Source organism: Tupaia chinensis, unplaced genomic scaffold, assembly GCF_000334495.1.
Source record: "Tupaia chinensis unplaced genomic scaffold, TupChi_1.0 Scaffold000646_1, whole genome shotgun sequence".
Lineage (NCBI taxonomy): Eukaryota > Metazoa > Chordata > Mammalia > Scandentia > Tupaiidae > Tupaia > Tupaia belangeri.
This window is the reverse complement of record NW_006160167.1, coordinates 1,755,193-1,773,360: the sequence shown is the minus strand read 5'-3', so window position 1 is coordinate 1,773,360 and position 18,168 is coordinate 1,755,193. Positions and strand designations below refer to the sequence as shown.

Genomic DNA, 18,168 nt, shown 5'->3' with positions numbered 1-18,168 from the left:
TCATAAAAATTAGCAAAGTTCTCTTAATTACCTCAGATAAACATAATTTTAATAACATAATAGAGAGAGTAGACTGTTACATTTCATTTATTAATAAAGAAATCAGCCTTTAATGTAACCATCAAAATTATTTTTAAAAATGAGAGATTCTATTTATAAGCTTTTTTAAACGAGGAAAATGCACATAGAAAAGATCTATTTCCTATCAATTTCAAATGAGTCAAATGCTTTCCTGAATTTCCTTTTTAAAAATTTTATTGATATAATACACTGAGCAAATGATGGTTAAGTCACAGTTTAATGAGTTTTCACAAAGCGAACATTTTTTTATAGTCGATAAATGGAACATTATCACCTCTAGTCACCAGTCCATGACAGCAGTAATGAATGCTCTCCTGACTTCTAGCAAAGAGGGTTTGCTTATTTTTTAGTACTTGCAAAAATGAGTAATTCTACAGGTAAAATTATCTAATATTTTATGATGTCATATGGAAGTTATAATTTTAAGCAAGGAAAGAAACACTCTTGAAAATACTTTCTGGGGGACCAACAGTTGGCATAATGGCTATGTTGCTGGGCTCCCATGTAGTCGAATGCGGTTCGAGTTCTGGACCTGGTGGCTTAAACTCACCCAGGGTGCGTGTGCATGCGTGCCCAAGATCCTGAGAGGAGAATGGAGGAGAAGGGATTGCGACATTGCCATCCCTCTTGGGGGGTGATTTCTCACTGTTTCTCTGTCTCTCTCTGTCTTTCTGGTGAGCACACAAGCCCTATAGCAAAAACCTCTCAAAAAAAAAAAATCTTGATGTATATTTCTGAGAAATTATAACTTATGTTTCTGTTAAATAATTAGATAAATAATTAGATATTCTTTTTCTTAGAATCTCGACCTTTATCAGTTCCTGTGAAAGCTGTGCTGAATATATCTGAAGGATTTAGAAGTCCTGAAGAAAGAATGAAAGAATTTATTGGAATACTATGGAATGCAGTAAAAAGTCTTACACTACAGGTAAAATAAAAGTTAGAAATATTATAGCTCTAATTTTTGTAATCCTTTTTAATGGTCAGTGTCAATACTGTTGGTAAAATTTTTCACACATGTAACACTCATGGTTCCCATCTTATTTCCATAATTTAGTTGAAATCAACTGTCACATTTTATTATAAACAAAATTATAGAAGCACATATATAATATGCTCTTCTCAATAACATTATAAAGGTATACATATTTTGACATGTTTCTTGAATTATAAGAATTCGTCGTTGGGATCAGCAGATGGTGTAATGGTTATGTTGCTGGACTCCCACATGGCCAACCATAGTTTGAGTCTCAGACCTGGCAGCTTAAAATACATGCCAGGCACATGTGTGTCCATGCCTGACAGGAAAATGGAGGAGGAGGGATTGCAGCATGCCCATCCCCTGGTGGAGGGTGTTTTCTTGCTCTCTGTCTCTGGCTCTGTCTGTCTTTTAGGCAAACAAGCCCTATAGCGAAAATCTCTCTAAAAAAGAATTTTTTTTTCTCCTTTTAACAATATTTAAGAGATTTTTAATGTTCTATGTATAGATCACATTTTTATCTCAGTACTAAGATAAAATCTGGGGTGGAACTAAATTAACATAAAAGCTATCTAATATTTTCTCTGTCTAGTTACAAATTAAACATGAAAATAACAATTATTTCCTTATTATTTTATTGTTGCAAAATTTTCTTCACATTTTTGCTTTCAGATATACATAACACAATCACTCCAAATTACCCATCTTCCAGATAATTTTTATGTGATAAAAATATACAGTTAGATTCTTATCTCATCTCACGTAATATATCTGAAAACATTTCCAGTTGCATGTTGTCAATGAAAGTGTTTATTTGAAAATACCTGAATCTTGGCAGTTCTTTACAGTCTCTTACCATGCTGCTTATAAAAAAGTTAAGAGAAGAACAAGAGGGAAAATGTGAAGCTCGTTGTTCCTTTGACATTGTTTTATCTCTTTGCTTGTGGGAATACAACTTTTTCAGAGATATCAGTAGGTCTCACCAATCTTAGCCAGCATGAGATCTTTTACTATTAATATTATAATATGTCCTTGTGTTGGCTCATCTGTCCTCCCCTAGAGCTTCCTTTAGTGTAGTGGTGACAATAGATAGAACATATAAAACATGAATGCAGAAAACATTTGTTCCATTTAGAGAATCTGTGATTATAGAAGAAGTAAATACACAATATTCTAAGGTGTTGCTTACCATTTATATCCGTGTTAAGTATTTCATCTATAATAAAAAACAGCCTCCCTATAACCTCTTTCGTTGTATAGAACACAATCTCCCTGTAAATACTTATCAACACCCTTCGTCAAGATGGACCCAACTAGACAATGTATGTTTTACACATTGTCTTAATTATTAACATGTACCTTTTCTTACGATAAAATGCACATTCAGCAGAAACTCATTACTGATGGAAATGAGAATGGTGTATGAACAATTCTATTTCATTTATATTCTCTTTATCAATTTGATCAGACTTGATCTATATGCTTAACTTACTCTCTGATTGTAAGAAAATAAATGTGATCCATCTCCTTTCTTATGCTTGTTTCTTCACAATGCCTTACTTACCTTTATGTGCTTCTCTGGTTTCCCTGATATAACACATTCTGTTTCTGTTAACTAAATCACCAATGAAATAAGTATTTTTTTCTGAATGATACTAAACAACATGTTGTTGCATATTAATTTAGTAATTCTCTAGAAAGAATTATCTATGGGACCAGCAGTTAGTGTAATGGCTATGTCGTTGGACTCCCACATAGTTGACCACGGTTCGCATCCCGGACCCGGTGGCTTTAAACTCACGCTGGGCGTGTGTGCATGTGTGCCCAAGATCGCGAGAGGAGAATGGAGGAGAAGGGATTGCGGTGTGGCCATCCACCCTGGGGGGTCATTTCTTGCTTTCTGTCTCTATGTCTCTCTCTATCTGGCAAGTGCACACACCCTATGGCAAAAACCTCTCAAAAAGAAAAGAAAAAAAGAATGATCTATGACATGTTTAGTATTGAATATAAGTTAAATACTAAATTCACCAGTAAGTAGTTGAGAAGATGAGTAACTTACTACTAGAGAGCCTAATTCTATTGTAATACATATATAAGTAACAGACACCTTCAGTTTGAAGTTCTAAATTATGATTTGTCACAAATATTATTTCATGGAATAATCTAAACATTACCAGATAATTCTCTAGAGCTTTACATTAAATAGCAGGCTTTTATTTCATACTTTAAACCTGCTGTATCTAGAAATTAGTAGTATGTTTTGTTTTTTCACTAAATTGTGTCTATGAATTGTGTTAAGAAAGATACTTTTCTTTTTATCTTTTCTGACATTTATTTAGTGTATAATAGATTTTCATGAATTTTTAGGGACCAGAGATGGAGTAATGGTTATGTCACTGGACTCCCACATAGTTGACTACAGTTAGAGTCCCAGGCCCAGCAGCTTAAAACTCAGGCTGGGCACCTGTGTGTATGTACCCAAAATCCTGAGAGAATAATAGAGGAGAAGGGATTGTGGTGTGGCCATCCCCTTAAGGAGTGATTTCTTGCTTCTTATCTCTCTGTCTCCCTGTCTCTCCAATGAGCACATACACCGTATAGCAAAAATGTCTCTCTTAAAGAAAAAAAAAAGATTTTTATTTCCAACTTGTTACTCAAATTACTTTCTTTTCACTCTCATCTACATCTTTCCTTTCTAAATAGCACACCACATTTCCTACTTTTATTTTATTATTCTACTTTGTTCTAGTAAAAGTGCTTTAATACCAAAATCCTAGAAAATAAGCTTGTATAGCATATATTCATTATAGGTCTATATACTTACAGATATCTGGATGTATGTTTTAAGTTCTGCTATGGTGTGATCTCTTGGAACTTGTATGGCTTTTTAAAATTAATTGCCATCTACTCCGAGAAGAGTAGCCCTAGAGTTGGTGAAGCAGGCAGAATATAATTGTAGGGATTGCTACAGGGCACTATCCTTCTAAATATATCCTCCTGACTTTAAGATATATGCTGTATTTTTAAAATTCCCGTTAAAATATGAAAAGTTATACAAGAATCATAAACATATTAACATTTATTTATTTTGCCATAGTGTATGTGTGCTTGCCAGAGACACGGGGAGTAAGGGGAAATCAACCCCCAGGTGGAATGTCCATGCTGCAATCCCTTCTCCTCCATTCTCCTCTTAGAATCTTGGGCAAGCATGCACATGTGACCCATGTGATTTTTAGGCCCCTAGGTCTAGGACTTGAACCTTGAAGATAGCCATGTGGGAACCAGCAACCTAACCTCCTGCCCCCTGCTGGTGGTAAAAACTCTCATGAGTCAAAATGAGAAACTCGGTGTCAAGATAAATTTTATTTACTGAAAGCTGCCTACAGCATGAAATGCCTGGTTCATGATGAATTTAGTTAGTCTCTGAGATGAGTATCTATTGATCTGTAGAAGTACTTGACACTGATTTATGGTCTATAATGTGATAGCTACCAAGGCAATTAGCTGTTTAAAGCTTACTGTCGTTCTAAATGTTATTGCACAGTGATGTACACAGTTGTCTTAAAAGTCAGCTCATTCCAGGGCCAGCAAATGGCATAACGGTTATTACGATGGGTCCTAGATGGCTGGGAGCATGAACAAGTGTGTCCAAAACCCCTAGAGGAGAGTGGAGGAGAGAGGACTGTGGCATGGCCATTCCCCTGGGGGGGTCTTTTTTATGTCATAATTAATTGTAAGTAGTGATAGTTTTCATATTTTTCTTTTTTAGTTATGATAGCATGAACTTTTATAACAAGAAAATTACCAGCTCTCATTCCTTGTTAAGTGCATAGTTTTTTTTGTGGTTCCTATATAGTTTTATGTGGTTGTGAGTAAGCTTATAGAGTACAAATTAACATAGAATTACAGAAATACTACATGGTGTATCTTTGTAAAGGTTATTTTGAGTAGGTACTATGTTTGTACCTTCCCCTAGTCCTTACCCTTAAATATGACGTATTCAAATATTGACGTATGTTAATGTATTATGTAAAAAATTAAACATAAAATTAGATTCCTATTAAATTATTAAAATCTAGACTAAAATTCTGAGGTTTTAAGAATGCATTACCCATACTCCAAGATGTTTTATGACTGAAATATAAAACAGAAAACCCTGAAGTTGTCATCAGATAAAACAGAACATCATAACTTAAAGCCATCAAAGGATTATTCTTTTAGTGGAAGTCCGAGCAAGTAAATGTGTTTGGAACAAGAGTTTCTGGAAAGTTGATTTTGGAGCCAAAATTGGTATATGCTAAGTCTATGTTCTTTTTTACTTAGCATAGATTGTATAAAGACTGTTAACTGTATTTGCTATTTGTTTCTTCATTGGAAGAAGTAGCTTCCATACTTTACTACAATGAATTATTTTGTAATACTATGTGTAGTCTTTGACCACTTGTTTTTTTAAATTTAATTTTGTGCCTTTTAACGATGATTAACAAACTCACTTGTTCTTTGTAATATTTATCTTTCTGGTCATTACAAAGCTTCTACTATATTCCACAAAGCTACATTTTTATTCCAAAAGCACATAATTGACAATGGTATGCAGCTGATAAAATATAAACATTCTGGCACGGAATTCACTAAGAAGGGAGAACATTGCCCTGGTTATTGCCAAACTCAGCTTTTTTTTTTTTTTTTTTGTAATTTACATTGAAGTTCATGTATGACCTATAGCATTTCCTAGGTATTTTCTTCTTCTACTATTTTTTTTTAAGGTTTTTGCCATAGAGCATGTACACTCTCCAGAAACAGACAGCCAGAAATAGAGGGAGAAAGTGAGAAATCACCCCCTAAGGGACATGACCACACCTTATCATCCATTCTCCTCTATGATTTGGGCATGCATGCACACACACCGGTGTGATTTTCCGGCCACCAAGTCTGAGAGTCAAAATGCAATGGGCCATGTGGGAGTCCAGCCTGTAACCAGTAGGCCACCTGCTGGTCTCTGTTTCTTTCTTTCTTTTTTTTTTTTAATTCCTCATTTCTTTTTTAAAGTCTCAGAAGTCTTCTGAGTGAACCCTCTTGTCTAATTGACTTTTTAATTTCCATATCAAGCATCCTGGTCTCCACTAACTAATAATGCTTTGTTAATCCTTCAGAACTACTTTGTACATCCTTTGTGTTTTTAATGAGTGTGTCAGTCATGACTTCTTAGTTGTTAATCTCGTTGATTATTAAAGTAAGTTTTTACATTTAATGCTTATGGATTATGCCCACAGGCCTAGATCCTTACTTACAGACACTAAACTAGTGACAGCTATTGCATGATAGTTTGTTAGAATGAAGAAATCTAGAATTCACATCCAAGATATTTTTTATGTCTTCCCTTGACAAGTTTTTATGGAAAAAAGTGTGGAAACTAATAACACTCACTCTGGAAACTAAGGACAACCAAAGTTTACATTTGAGGTTTTTAAATCAAGGCCCCAATTAGATATATTTAGATTTTTTTCTACATACAAAGATATCCACAATATTTTCATGATGTGTTATGAAAAGAGTTCATAAAATAAAAAAAAAAACTGATTTGGATAATAGTTTATAAATTAGTTGTAGTGCAAATGTAATACTGCTTATTTTGGTGGTCCCTGTACAGTACATAAACCATAAGCAACAGCCTTTGTGAATAAATACACTGTGCACATTTTTGTAAGTCCATAAAGGCCAATATATTCAGTCTAGCATGTAGAAGGTGCTCATTGTTTGTTTATTGACTTTTTATTTATCTAGTAATTGTTTAGGTGGCACTTACTATATTAAATCTTTGTATCAGTGCTTCGATTTCCTTTACTTCTAGGTGAGGAAATTGAAGTTATAGAGATATTGTCAAAGGTCCCAGAGCTAGAGTTGAACCCATGTGACTGACAAGTCGGTTTTATTAATCACCCTGGAGTGCTTCTGTGAAATTAAATGATGAACAACATACATGAAATAATTATTTAATTAACATTAACATCTGATCTAATAAAAAGAATGGTGTTTCACATATGTAATCATTATTTATTGAGTACCTAGAATTCACTAACTATTCACTCATGTATAGATTGTGGAGTAAACAAAATAGTCCAAGTGTTTGACTTTATAGAGTTTATGTTCTAGTAAGAATTCTGTAAGGATATTAATATGTTTTGGGGTTTTTTTTCTGAGAGGTTTTTGCTCTAGGGCGCGTGTGCTTGCCAGACAGAGAGAGAGAGACAGAAAGCAACAATCACCCTCCGGGGGGGTGGCCATGCCACAATCCCTTCTCCTCTGTTCTCCTCTCGGGATCTTGGGCACGCACATACACACGCCCGGCATGAGTTTTAAGCCACCGGGTCTGAGACGTGAACCGTGGTAGACTACATGGGAGTCCAGCGACATAGCCATTACGCTAACTGCTGGTCCCATTAAAATGTTTAAATATACTTGTTTTAAGCTTTTTTAGGTCTGGGACTATGTCTCTGATTTCCAGTTCAGTTCATGTTGGATTTTAAAGAATGCATGAATTGGGACCAGCAGTTAGCGTAATGGCTATGTCCTAACTATTCACTCATGTATAGATTGTGGAGTAAACAAAATAGTCCAAGTGTTTGACTTTATAGAGTTTATGTTCTAGTAAGAATTCTGTAAGGATATTAATATGTTTTGGGGTTTTTTTTCTGAGAGGTTTTTGCTCTAGGGCGCGTGTGCTTGCCAGACAGAGAGAGAGAGACAGAAAGCAACAATCACCCTCCGGGGGGGTGGCCATGCCACAATCCCTTCTCCTCTGTTCTCCTCTCGGGATCTTGGGCACGCACATACACACGCCCGGCATGAGTTTTAAGCCACCGGGTCTGAGACGTGAACCGTGGTAGACTACATGGGAGTCCAGCGACATAGCCATTACGCTAACTGCTGGTCCCATTAAAATGTTTAAATATACTTGTTTTAAGCTTTTTTAGGTCTGGGACTATGTCTCTGATTTCCAGTTCAGTTCATGTTGGATTTTAAAGAATGCATGAATTGGGACCAGCAGTTAGCGTAATGGCTATGTCACTGAACTCCTGTGTAGTCGACCACGGTTCGAGTCCTGGACCTGGTGGCTTAAACTCACACCTGGCATGTGCGTGTGCATGCCCAACATACCAAGAAGAGAATGGAGGAGGAGGGATGGTGGCATGGCCATTCCCCCTGGGGGGTGATTTTTCGCTTTCTGTCTCTCTGTCTGTGTCTTTCTGGTGAGCACACATGCCTTGTAGCAAAAACCTCCCCCCCCCAAAAAAAAAGAATGCATGAATTAAAGAAAAAAAATAAACAAAATACAATTTACATTTTTTTATGTGAAACTGCTTCCTGAAGACTAAAATACAATCATATAGAGAACTTTTCATTTCTGTAGTTTTGCAAAATATGTTTTAATATTTCTTCCAAAGTTTCAAGTTTTATTTAAAGAAAAATAGTTTATTTGGGAATAGGATATAGTAGCATTATGTAAAAGTACAGAAAATATGGTACAGTCTTTTGAGGCATTTATATAGAGAGTTCTATATGATGAATAGTGGCTAATTAAGGTGTTCAGATTAATATAAAAGGTTAATTTATTATAGTCTATTCTTTAAGTGAGTTGTGATCAAACTATAGAGCACATACATTACAAAAATAATAATTTTCCAAAACTTACATATAGGGGTGGTGAAACACTATAACACATATCTTTTCTTTCATTTTTTCTTTTGAGAGATTTTTGATACAGGGCACATGCACTCACCAGAGAGCCAGATCTTCAGAAAAGCAAGAAATCACCCCCCCAGGAGAAATGGGCATGCCACAATCCCTTCTCCTCCTGGGATCTTGGGCATGCATGCACACATGCCCAGCATGAGTTTCAAGCCACCAGGTCCAGGACTTGAACCAGGGTTGTCTACGTGGGAGTCCAGCACCTAAACACAACACCACCTGCAGGCTCTGTCACATCTTTTTAAATGGTGCATACACTTAAAACTTCTGGGAAAAAAAAAATCAGTACATTCATTTTATTTATTAAAATAAGAATATAGGATTTTTACTTCATCAGTTTATCTTCAGTACATGTTGCTTAGATATGTAGCCCTTGACCTAATAGGAATCAAAATAGAGGTGGTTCTACTTCAAGAATTTGTAATAATCCCTTCTCTTTAACACATGAATGTGTTCAATATTGGCGAAAGAACACGTTGCTACCAAAACTGAAACAAGATCCTTGAAACAGAAAGGATGTTGCCATGGAAAAATGAAGTAACACTCAGTGCAGCTGTGATGCATTAATGAATAGGATATTTTTTTAAAAGATCATTTATGTTTGGTGTGGCTCAGAGGGTCCCAACCAGATGGTTTCCATGAACATGATCTGACCCCCGATTTGAGGACTTCTTACTGGCAGATTACTTCATTTTCTTTCCCTTGGATTGTCAGATCCTTACATTAATGCAGAATTTACTGCTGCAGATTTATATTCAGTAATATAAATCACTCAACATTTTACATTAAAACCACAATTTTAGACATACACTTTAATAGTTATTTTTAAAGTATAAAAAGATTTATGAAATAGCTTTAGTACATATAATGGATGTAACATTATTATAATTTTGAGCAATTTGGATTATGTGTATGTTTTGATTTTTTTCATTAAATGAATTCTCACAACATATATATTTCAAAACATTTATCTTTTGGAGCTTTTAAATCACATGTTAATATGCCATTGATTCTGTATATATTGTTCAAGTTGTTTAAATTCGATTAAATAATTTTTTAATTTAGTGAAATTTTGGAATGTTTTATGATTTTCACAATTTTGGCACAATTTAAATTTGTTTCTAAGGACTATATGTGTATATTGTGTATGCTGACATTTTAGATAATATATTAATTAACCTATAGCATTAAGGGCATTTTTCATTGCCTTAATACCTACATGTATTAGTTAATATTGATTCCTAATAGTTTGACCTTTTAACTGGAATGAATAAATCTTCTGCACTTAATGTGCCATTCAATATTGTGCAGTCGAACATCATCAGTGAACTGTTTTAAGTATCTTAAAACATAATTGCGATATAGACTTCTATTTCAGAATAAATAAAATGAGCTGTGATCTTAAATCATTCAGGTAATTAACACATATATGCTTAAATTATTTAAGTTGCAAGATAAAATTCCAGGACTAAAAGACAGCTTATCCTTTGTGAACCAATGCATTTATGCTTTATTGGGCAAAATATTATGTATATTTCTCTTCACTGTATTAGTCTACTTTATCTATGCCCAGCAATGTGAAACAAGGACAGACAGATTTTCTTACATATTGGAAAATTACTTATTGTAGAAAGAAATACTAAACCTATTACATATAGGTCATTAGGAAACTCATGACATATTTTTCTTTCTATGCAAAAATACATCATAACTTCCCCAAGAACCCAATATATTATGCTCTCATTAAGGAGTATATTAATTCCAACAGAAGGGATATCGCATACTTGATTATATTTTATAAAATAGTCTCTTGGCTAATAAAATTTTCTAGAATATTCAAGCATTTATCAAATAACCCATTTTAATTTTTTATCGTATATCAAAATGACACCTTTGTATATCAGATATCTTTAAGGAAATCCACAAGTCATGGATTATATTTTCTTAACAAATAATTGAAGTATGCTAGGCTATTAGGGTATTTTAATAACCAGGTACATTGTATTACTTGGTAAGAATGAAGCTTGGTGACTTTAATCTACATTGTTTTTAAATTAAGAACTAAAATGAATTCAGTTTTTAGTTTGGGTTTGCTTAGTTTTATCTTAACTCTGTCAGGTTTTGGCAACTAAATTAAGTAATAGGGAATAGGTGAGCAAAGAAATTACATATCAGATCCAATTTAAGTAATAATTTGAAGAATGAAAAAAACAGGAAGAACCAGTAGGGAGGGCCAAACAGTGATGTGGTCATTTAAAGAGACTGGATCCCATATGGTCAACAGTGCAGTTCTATTCCTGGTTTCAAAAACATACCAACCACATGTTGTGGGTGTGTGTGTGGCTAGAATCTTGAGAGAAGGAGAAGGAATTATGGCATGGCCATCTCCCCCAGGGGGTGCTTTTTCACTTTCTTTGTCTCTCTTTTCTTGTTCTTTCTGGTAAGTGTACATGCCATATTGCAAAAAACAAACAAACAAACAAACAAAAAACAAACTCTGATTTTTATGTCTTCAGACATTTGTTATCATGTGTCCATATATAGTAGAGATAATAAATATGTTTATATACTTCAATCTTTGTACATATGTATATAAAAAGAAATTATGTTATATAAACATGTTCTTTAATATTTGTCTGGTATTATAAACTGAACACTTTACACATTTAAAACAAATTTTAGTTTGTAAAGTAAATATGGAAGGGCCAAATTTATATAGATACTTTTTTTTTTTTTTTGCCTCAAGAGCAATAAAATAGCAGTCAGTTCTAAGGCCTTATCTGATGTTAATAAAACATAATGAACTACAATCAAAGGAGGATTTTCTCACCTTTTTGTGCCAGCACATTTTCTGACTCAGTCATGTTTCTTGGAAAGAATTGTTTCTGAAAGGGCAGATATTTTTTCATCTCATGCCACTTGACACTTATGATCAAATTTATAGAAACAAAATAATACCTTCTCAAGTGTTTGTTGGATTTTTAGTAAAAGTAACTCATAAATAAGTAAATATAGGACATTTTATTTTTTGGTTTGCTCCTTTATTTGGTTGAAAATATTAGGTATTTAAAAGGCATGTTTAGTCTAGCCCAAATATTTTAATTTTGCTTTTCTCTTCTAGCTTGAAGTACAATCCTGTTGTGTGTTCATTCCAAATGACAGCCTACCTTCCCCAAGTACTATTGTATCTGGCGACATTCCTGGAACAGTGAGAAGCTGGTATCATGGACAAACCAGTGTACCAGGGACACTTGTCCTCTGTTTACCTCAAATAAAGATTCTTAGTGCTGGTCACAAATATATGGAACCCCTGCAAGAGATTCCATTTGTCATCCCAAGACCCATTCTTGAAGAAGGTACATTTTTAAAACTTCTTCCTATTGTTAATCTTTTATAGTGATACTTTTAGTTTTTTTAATATTCCAGTGCATATATATATATCAATCTTATTGAAAAATTTTCAGAACCAAAGCAAATGAACTAAGTGATACCATTAGTTGCCATTTATACCTTGTAAACATAGTCATAATCATATAGTTAAATATAAAGTGTCTGTAAATTATATATAATATAATGTAATCACTCAGCTATAAGCATAGGAAAAATTAACTTGGAAAGAAAGTTGGTTTTAGATATTTTCTTTAGACTAAACTAAGAATGATAAATAGGATGATTTTAATTTAAGTTACTTATTAATGAATATATTGTTTTACATATAAATAATAGAATATATTATTTATATCAGGTATATTTTTAGACTATGTGATGATTAGAACCATGATTCTTTTTCCAATAAGTACTCGATTTCTTATATTGCAGGGTTTTCAGTTGCAAATTCATACCCTTTTGAACTTTGACATACTCATTTCAAACAATATTTGAACTTGGAAAAGTTTTGAGTCACAAAGTAAATAATGTGAATCTATATTTTAATAACAAGGCTCAAATTTTTGACAGTGCTAAATAGGTCAACACCTTGTTCATATTATTAGGATGTAAATATATGAGTCCTGATGTCATTCAGATTACTACAGAAACTGTCACTGGAAAGCAGACATAGTGTAATTTTTTACTTTGATGTCAATTTCTTTCTTCTTTCCTCTGTACTGAAGTTTCCATTGAAAGCTGTTTTTCTTAGATTTATCAGAAGTAAGCATGATTTTGTTACCAGATATTAATGTTGATCTTTTAGTTTTTTATTATAGGGTAAATGTGCTCACCAGAAACAGAGAGAGGAAATGTTAAAAATCAGCTCTCCAGGGAGGTAGGCTGTGCCACATTCCCTTCTCCATTCTCTGGGGATTTGGGGCATGCATGCACATGTGCCCGGCATGTTTTTCTTTTTCTTTCTTTTTTTTCCCTCAGCATGTTTTTCAAGCTGTGGGGTCTAGGACTTGAACAGTGAAGTCAACTATTTGGGATCCAGCTACCTTAATCACCATGCCATCAGCTGGCTCAGCTTTGGTCTTTTAAAAGTACTAATACTATTATCATAAAACCAATGAATTTTCAGTTAAAGGAAACTATTTTAATTCTTCTTATGTAATATTTGTTTTGATGTAGGGATCTTTTCCTAGCATCTTTGATGTTTTTATCCTGTGCTATTCTATTTTGCTTACTGGGAATTCTTTTTTTAAAAAAAAATTTAATTTACTTTTTCTGTGCTCACCAGAGAGACAGAAACAGAGAAACAGAAAGTGAGAACTCACTTACCCCAAGGGGGATGGCCACACCGTAATCCCTTCTCCTCCTCCATTCTCCTGTTGGAATTTTGGGTACACATAAACACATGCCAGTGTGAATTTTAAGCTGCTGGGTCTGGGGGACTCAAACTGCAGTCAACTACATGGAAGTCCAGCAATGTAACCATTATGCCATCTGCTGGTCCTTTTTTTTCTTTTACATTTAATCACTGTACATCTTTACAGCATATAAAATGAATTTTCCCAGCATGAATACACTGTATATTAGACCGGTCAAAAATATTACCTCACACATTATCATCAACAGATTATTTTTCATTGGGGGAATTCTTTCTTATTACAATGGCTGTTGTGGAGTAACTTATAAGGGGATGTTGGTCTTAGAAAGTGAGATGTGTAATTTTCTTCTTCTTTTTTTTTTTTTTTTTTTTGTCATCAGGAGCATGCACTCTCCAAAAAGTGATGGAGAGAAACAGAGAAAGAGGGAAAGTGAGAAATCTCCCACTAGGGGAAAGGGCACATACAGTCCTTTCTCCTCCAGTCTCCCCTTGGGATTTTGGGCACATACACACACACACCCAGCATGTTTCTTAAGCTGCAAGTCTAGTACTGCAACCACAGAGTCAGCCATGTGAGTGAGATTCATTGTGTTAACCATCACACCAGCTACTGGCCTTTACCTATTAAAAAAAAAAAAAAACTGAAATAGTTATGCTAATATTTAAATGATGTGTCCTTTGATTTTTGTTTTGTTGTTTTGTTAATAACTCACTAATAGTAGGGGCCAGTAAGAGGCATGGTAGTTACAGTGCTGGACTCCTACATGGCTGACTACGATTCAAGTCCCAGACCTGGCAGTTTGCTTGCTTGCTCTCTCTCTCTCTCTCTCTCTCTGGTGAGCACATGTACCCTATAGCACATAAAAAATATTAATAATAAATAAAATTAAATAAATCTTTGGGGGAAAACCCTCACTAGTATTGGTATAAGAGTTTTTTTGTCATATGACATAAGTACTCACTGGAGAGATGGAGATAGTGAAAATGAGAAGTCACCTCCCCTGGGGGCTGACTTTCTCCATTCTCCTCTTGGGATTTTGGACACACATACACATGCACGCATCATGTTTTTCAAGTTGCTGAGTTCAGAACTTGAATCAGTGAGTTGGCCATGTGGGTTCTAGTACCATGTGGGTTCTAGTTCCCTCAGCGTGGAAGGCCACATCGATATCCTTTCTCAGGATTTTGAGCATGCACATGTACACACCCAGGTTGAGGAGCCTCTATGTCCAGGACTTGAACTTCTTAGTCAGACATGTGGAACCAGACAACTCCACTACCACATCAACCACATGGCCAGCCACTACATAATTTTTTTTTCTCAGTTATTTATTTAGGTTCTTGGCAAAAAATCTAGAAACCAATTTGTGAGGATAAACTCCATTTGTAAGGGTAAACATGGATCGCAGGTAGCCCTGGAGCTGAGGAACAGCTTTGATTTTTGGTAAAATTTGCGAATCCACAGCTTTCTGATCAGTCTTGCGCTGCTCTGAAATCTCGTATTTCTCCTTCTCTGTGTCAAAGATCTCACCTTCCTGCTGTCTGGGCTTCCGCAGTTTCTTTTTCTTGAAGTAAGCATCGGTAAGGTGCTTTGGGATTTTTACTTTGCTCATATCAATTTTCATGGAGGTGGCAATGACAAATTTCTGGTGTGTTCTACTCAGTGGTACTCAATTGAGAACCAGCGATCCAGTTACAAGTAGCAAGCTATGGCTCAGCTGCTTCAGGAAAACCACTCTCTTGCCTCTGTGGCGTCCAGTGAGGATGATCAGAATGGTCCCAGGAGTAATGCTGGCTCGCAGCTTTCTCACATGCTGACTGAAGGTTTTTTTTTGCTGTGGCTCAACAGCTTTTGAGGCACATCTTCAGTAGGATAATACCTAGGCATTTTGCGCATTTTTATCACCCGGGTACCACCATTCTTGTCTCCACCAACTGTTTTGTGACAGTCGTAGCAACCTTCTCCTTTTTCTTTTTCGATCCTGGATTTAGTGGTCGAGTATTTCCTCTTGTACATGGCCTTCCTGGAATACATGGCAGACCAGGAGTATCTGCCGATGCCCTGGACTAGGACAGGGTTTCGGCAGTAATGGGGCTTCCCCTTCTTGGGCTTTTTAGCCTTGAGGTCACTCTTTTTTTTTTGAGAGAGGTTTTTTTGCTATAGGGCGCGTGCGCTCGCCAGAGAGACACATAGAGACAGAAAGTGAGAAATCACCCCCCAGGGGGGATGGTCACGCCGCAATCCCTTCTCCTCCATTCTCCTCTCGGGATCTTGGGCACGCACGCACACGCGCCCAGCGTGAGTTTTAAGCCACCGGGTCCGGGACGCGAACCGCGGTCGACTTCGTGGGAGTCCAGCGACATAGCCATTACGCTAACTGCTGATTCCCGGGTCACACTTTTTAACCTTGCCACTGGCATCAGTCTTCTTGGCTTCAGCTTTCTTCTCCTTAGTATCCTGCTTTGCAGCTTTATCTCCTGTCATCGTGTATAGTGGGAAAGAGCCAGAATTTAAGAACAGTTTTCTCTCCTTTCATAGAAACACCACACAATTAGCAGTCACTCTCCATTTCTCTTCTTGGACCCTCGCAATCACTAATCATTCTGTGTCTGTGAATTTGCCCATTTCAAACAAATATAATCCTGGAGTATGTAGCCTTTTTTTGTGACTGCCTTTTTTGACTTAACATCATGTTTTAAGGTTGATTCATATTATGGCAGTCTTCATTCCTTCTTATGGCTGAATAATACTTCTTTGTATGAATGTATGAAGTTTTCTTTAGACATTCATCAGGTGATGAACTTGTGAGTTTTCTACTTTGTGGCTCTTTTGAGCAATCATGGTATGAACTTCCTTTTATAGATTTTTGTATGGTTATATTTCGATTTCAGTTAGGTATATAAGTAGAAGTAGAATTGTTGAGTAATATGGTTTAAGCTTACTCTGTGTTTAAGCTTTTGAGGAATTGTCAAATAGTTGTCCAAAGTTTTACACTGTTTTAATATCCCACATCAATGTAATATCTCCATATCTTTATTACCATTTGATTTTGCTTGTTTTTGTTTTTGCTTGTTTTTCATTTCATGCATCTTAGTTGGTATAAGGTAGTACATTATTATGGTTTTCATTTGTATTTTTCTAATGACTAATGATGTTTGTCATCTTTTCATATGCTGATTGGCTATTTCTATTTCTTCTTTAACATTTTTTTCTTCCATTCAAGTCTTTTGCCCACTTTTAGTTGAGTTACTTGTCTTCACATAGTTGATTTATAAGACTTCCTTATATATTCTTGCTATTCAGATATATGATTTGCAAACATTTTCTCCCATTCCTTGGGTGGTCTTTCCACTTTCTAGTTAATTTTGTTTGTTCTCTCTATATATTTTTTAAGTAATTACTTAATTTTATTTATCATTATAATTATTTTTTAACTTGCTACAGAGTATGTGCACTCACAAGAGAGGGAGAGAGAAAGAGAGGGAAAGTGAGAAAGCAAGCTGCTAGATCCAGAACTTAAACCTCAGTTGGCCATGTGGGAGACTAGCACCTTAACCGTTACATCACCTGTTCACCCCTGTACTGTATATTGCGTTGTCAAGAAAGGTATGATGCTTTTTGCACATAAAAATACATCATGAATTTTTCTACAACCCAATATTTTTAATCCTACTTTCCTTTTTAAAATTTATTTATTTAGTATCTTCATAATCTTGTTTATATTATATCGAATCACATATAACTTTACAGTGTATTACATTTCTTTTTCCAGAAGGAATATGTGCATATCAGTTAATACAGAGACATTAAAATCACCATTTCATCATCCAATAGTTTTTCATTATTTTTCCTGATCATTATTATTACCATTATTATTCCAATTATTTTTTTAAATAGTCAATCACTATTTTTCACTTTGCTTATAAAAAGGCTTTACCCAATATGAAATACTTCTCAGATCAATCCAGTTGAGAATACTATACATGTCATCATCAACAGGTAATAAACCATATCTGTATCCTACTAATATCATGCCTTGCTATTTGGTCTCTTGCTATCTTTCTCTATACTCTTCTCTTCTCCCCACCCATTCCACACTGTTTTATTCTTGTTAACTAATTTCACTGCTTTTATGCCCTCCAATATTTCAATCTCTACCATAGAGAGCATGCAGATAGTCAGTATATATTAAGTGAATACATACAATATCTTTCTTTCATATCTTGGCTTACTTCACTCAGCAATAGATCCTCCATATCCAACCACTTTCTATCAAATGCCAGGGTCTTATTGTTTTTTTTTTTTTTTAATGGTTGAGTAGTATTCCATAGAGCATATATGCCACAGTTTTTCAATCCATTCATCTGTTTGTGGACATTTAAGTTGGTTCCATGTCTTGGTGATTATGAATAATGCTATAATAAATGTTGATGTGTAAACACTTTTCTGACTGAGCGTTCTCCTGTCCTTTGGGTAGATACTCAGAAGTGGGATTGCTGGATCAAATGGTAGTTCTATTTGTAGATCTTTGAGGAACCTCCATATTGTTCTCCACAGTGGCTGAACCAGTTTACATTCCCACCAACAGTGTAGGAG

General features: G+C 35.1%; 1 protein-coding gene across 2 annotated transcripts in view; it reads left to right on the top strand.

Annotated features, from left to right (window-relative positions):
* The window catches only part of VPS13B (vacuolar protein sorting 13 homolog B), an 806,861-nt gene that overhangs the window by 305,258 nt on the left and 483,435 nt on the right, over window positions 1-18,168 (top strand). For both annotated transcript variants that reach the window (XM_027776225.1, XM_027776226.1), the window contains 2 exons: window positions 882-1,009; window positions 11,931-12,165. In XM_027776225.1, the coding sequence (XP_027632026.1) occupies window positions 882-1,009; window positions 11,931-12,165 (363 nt within the window). The remainder of the gene's footprint in view (window positions 1-881; window positions 1,010-11,930; window positions 12,166-18,168) is intronic.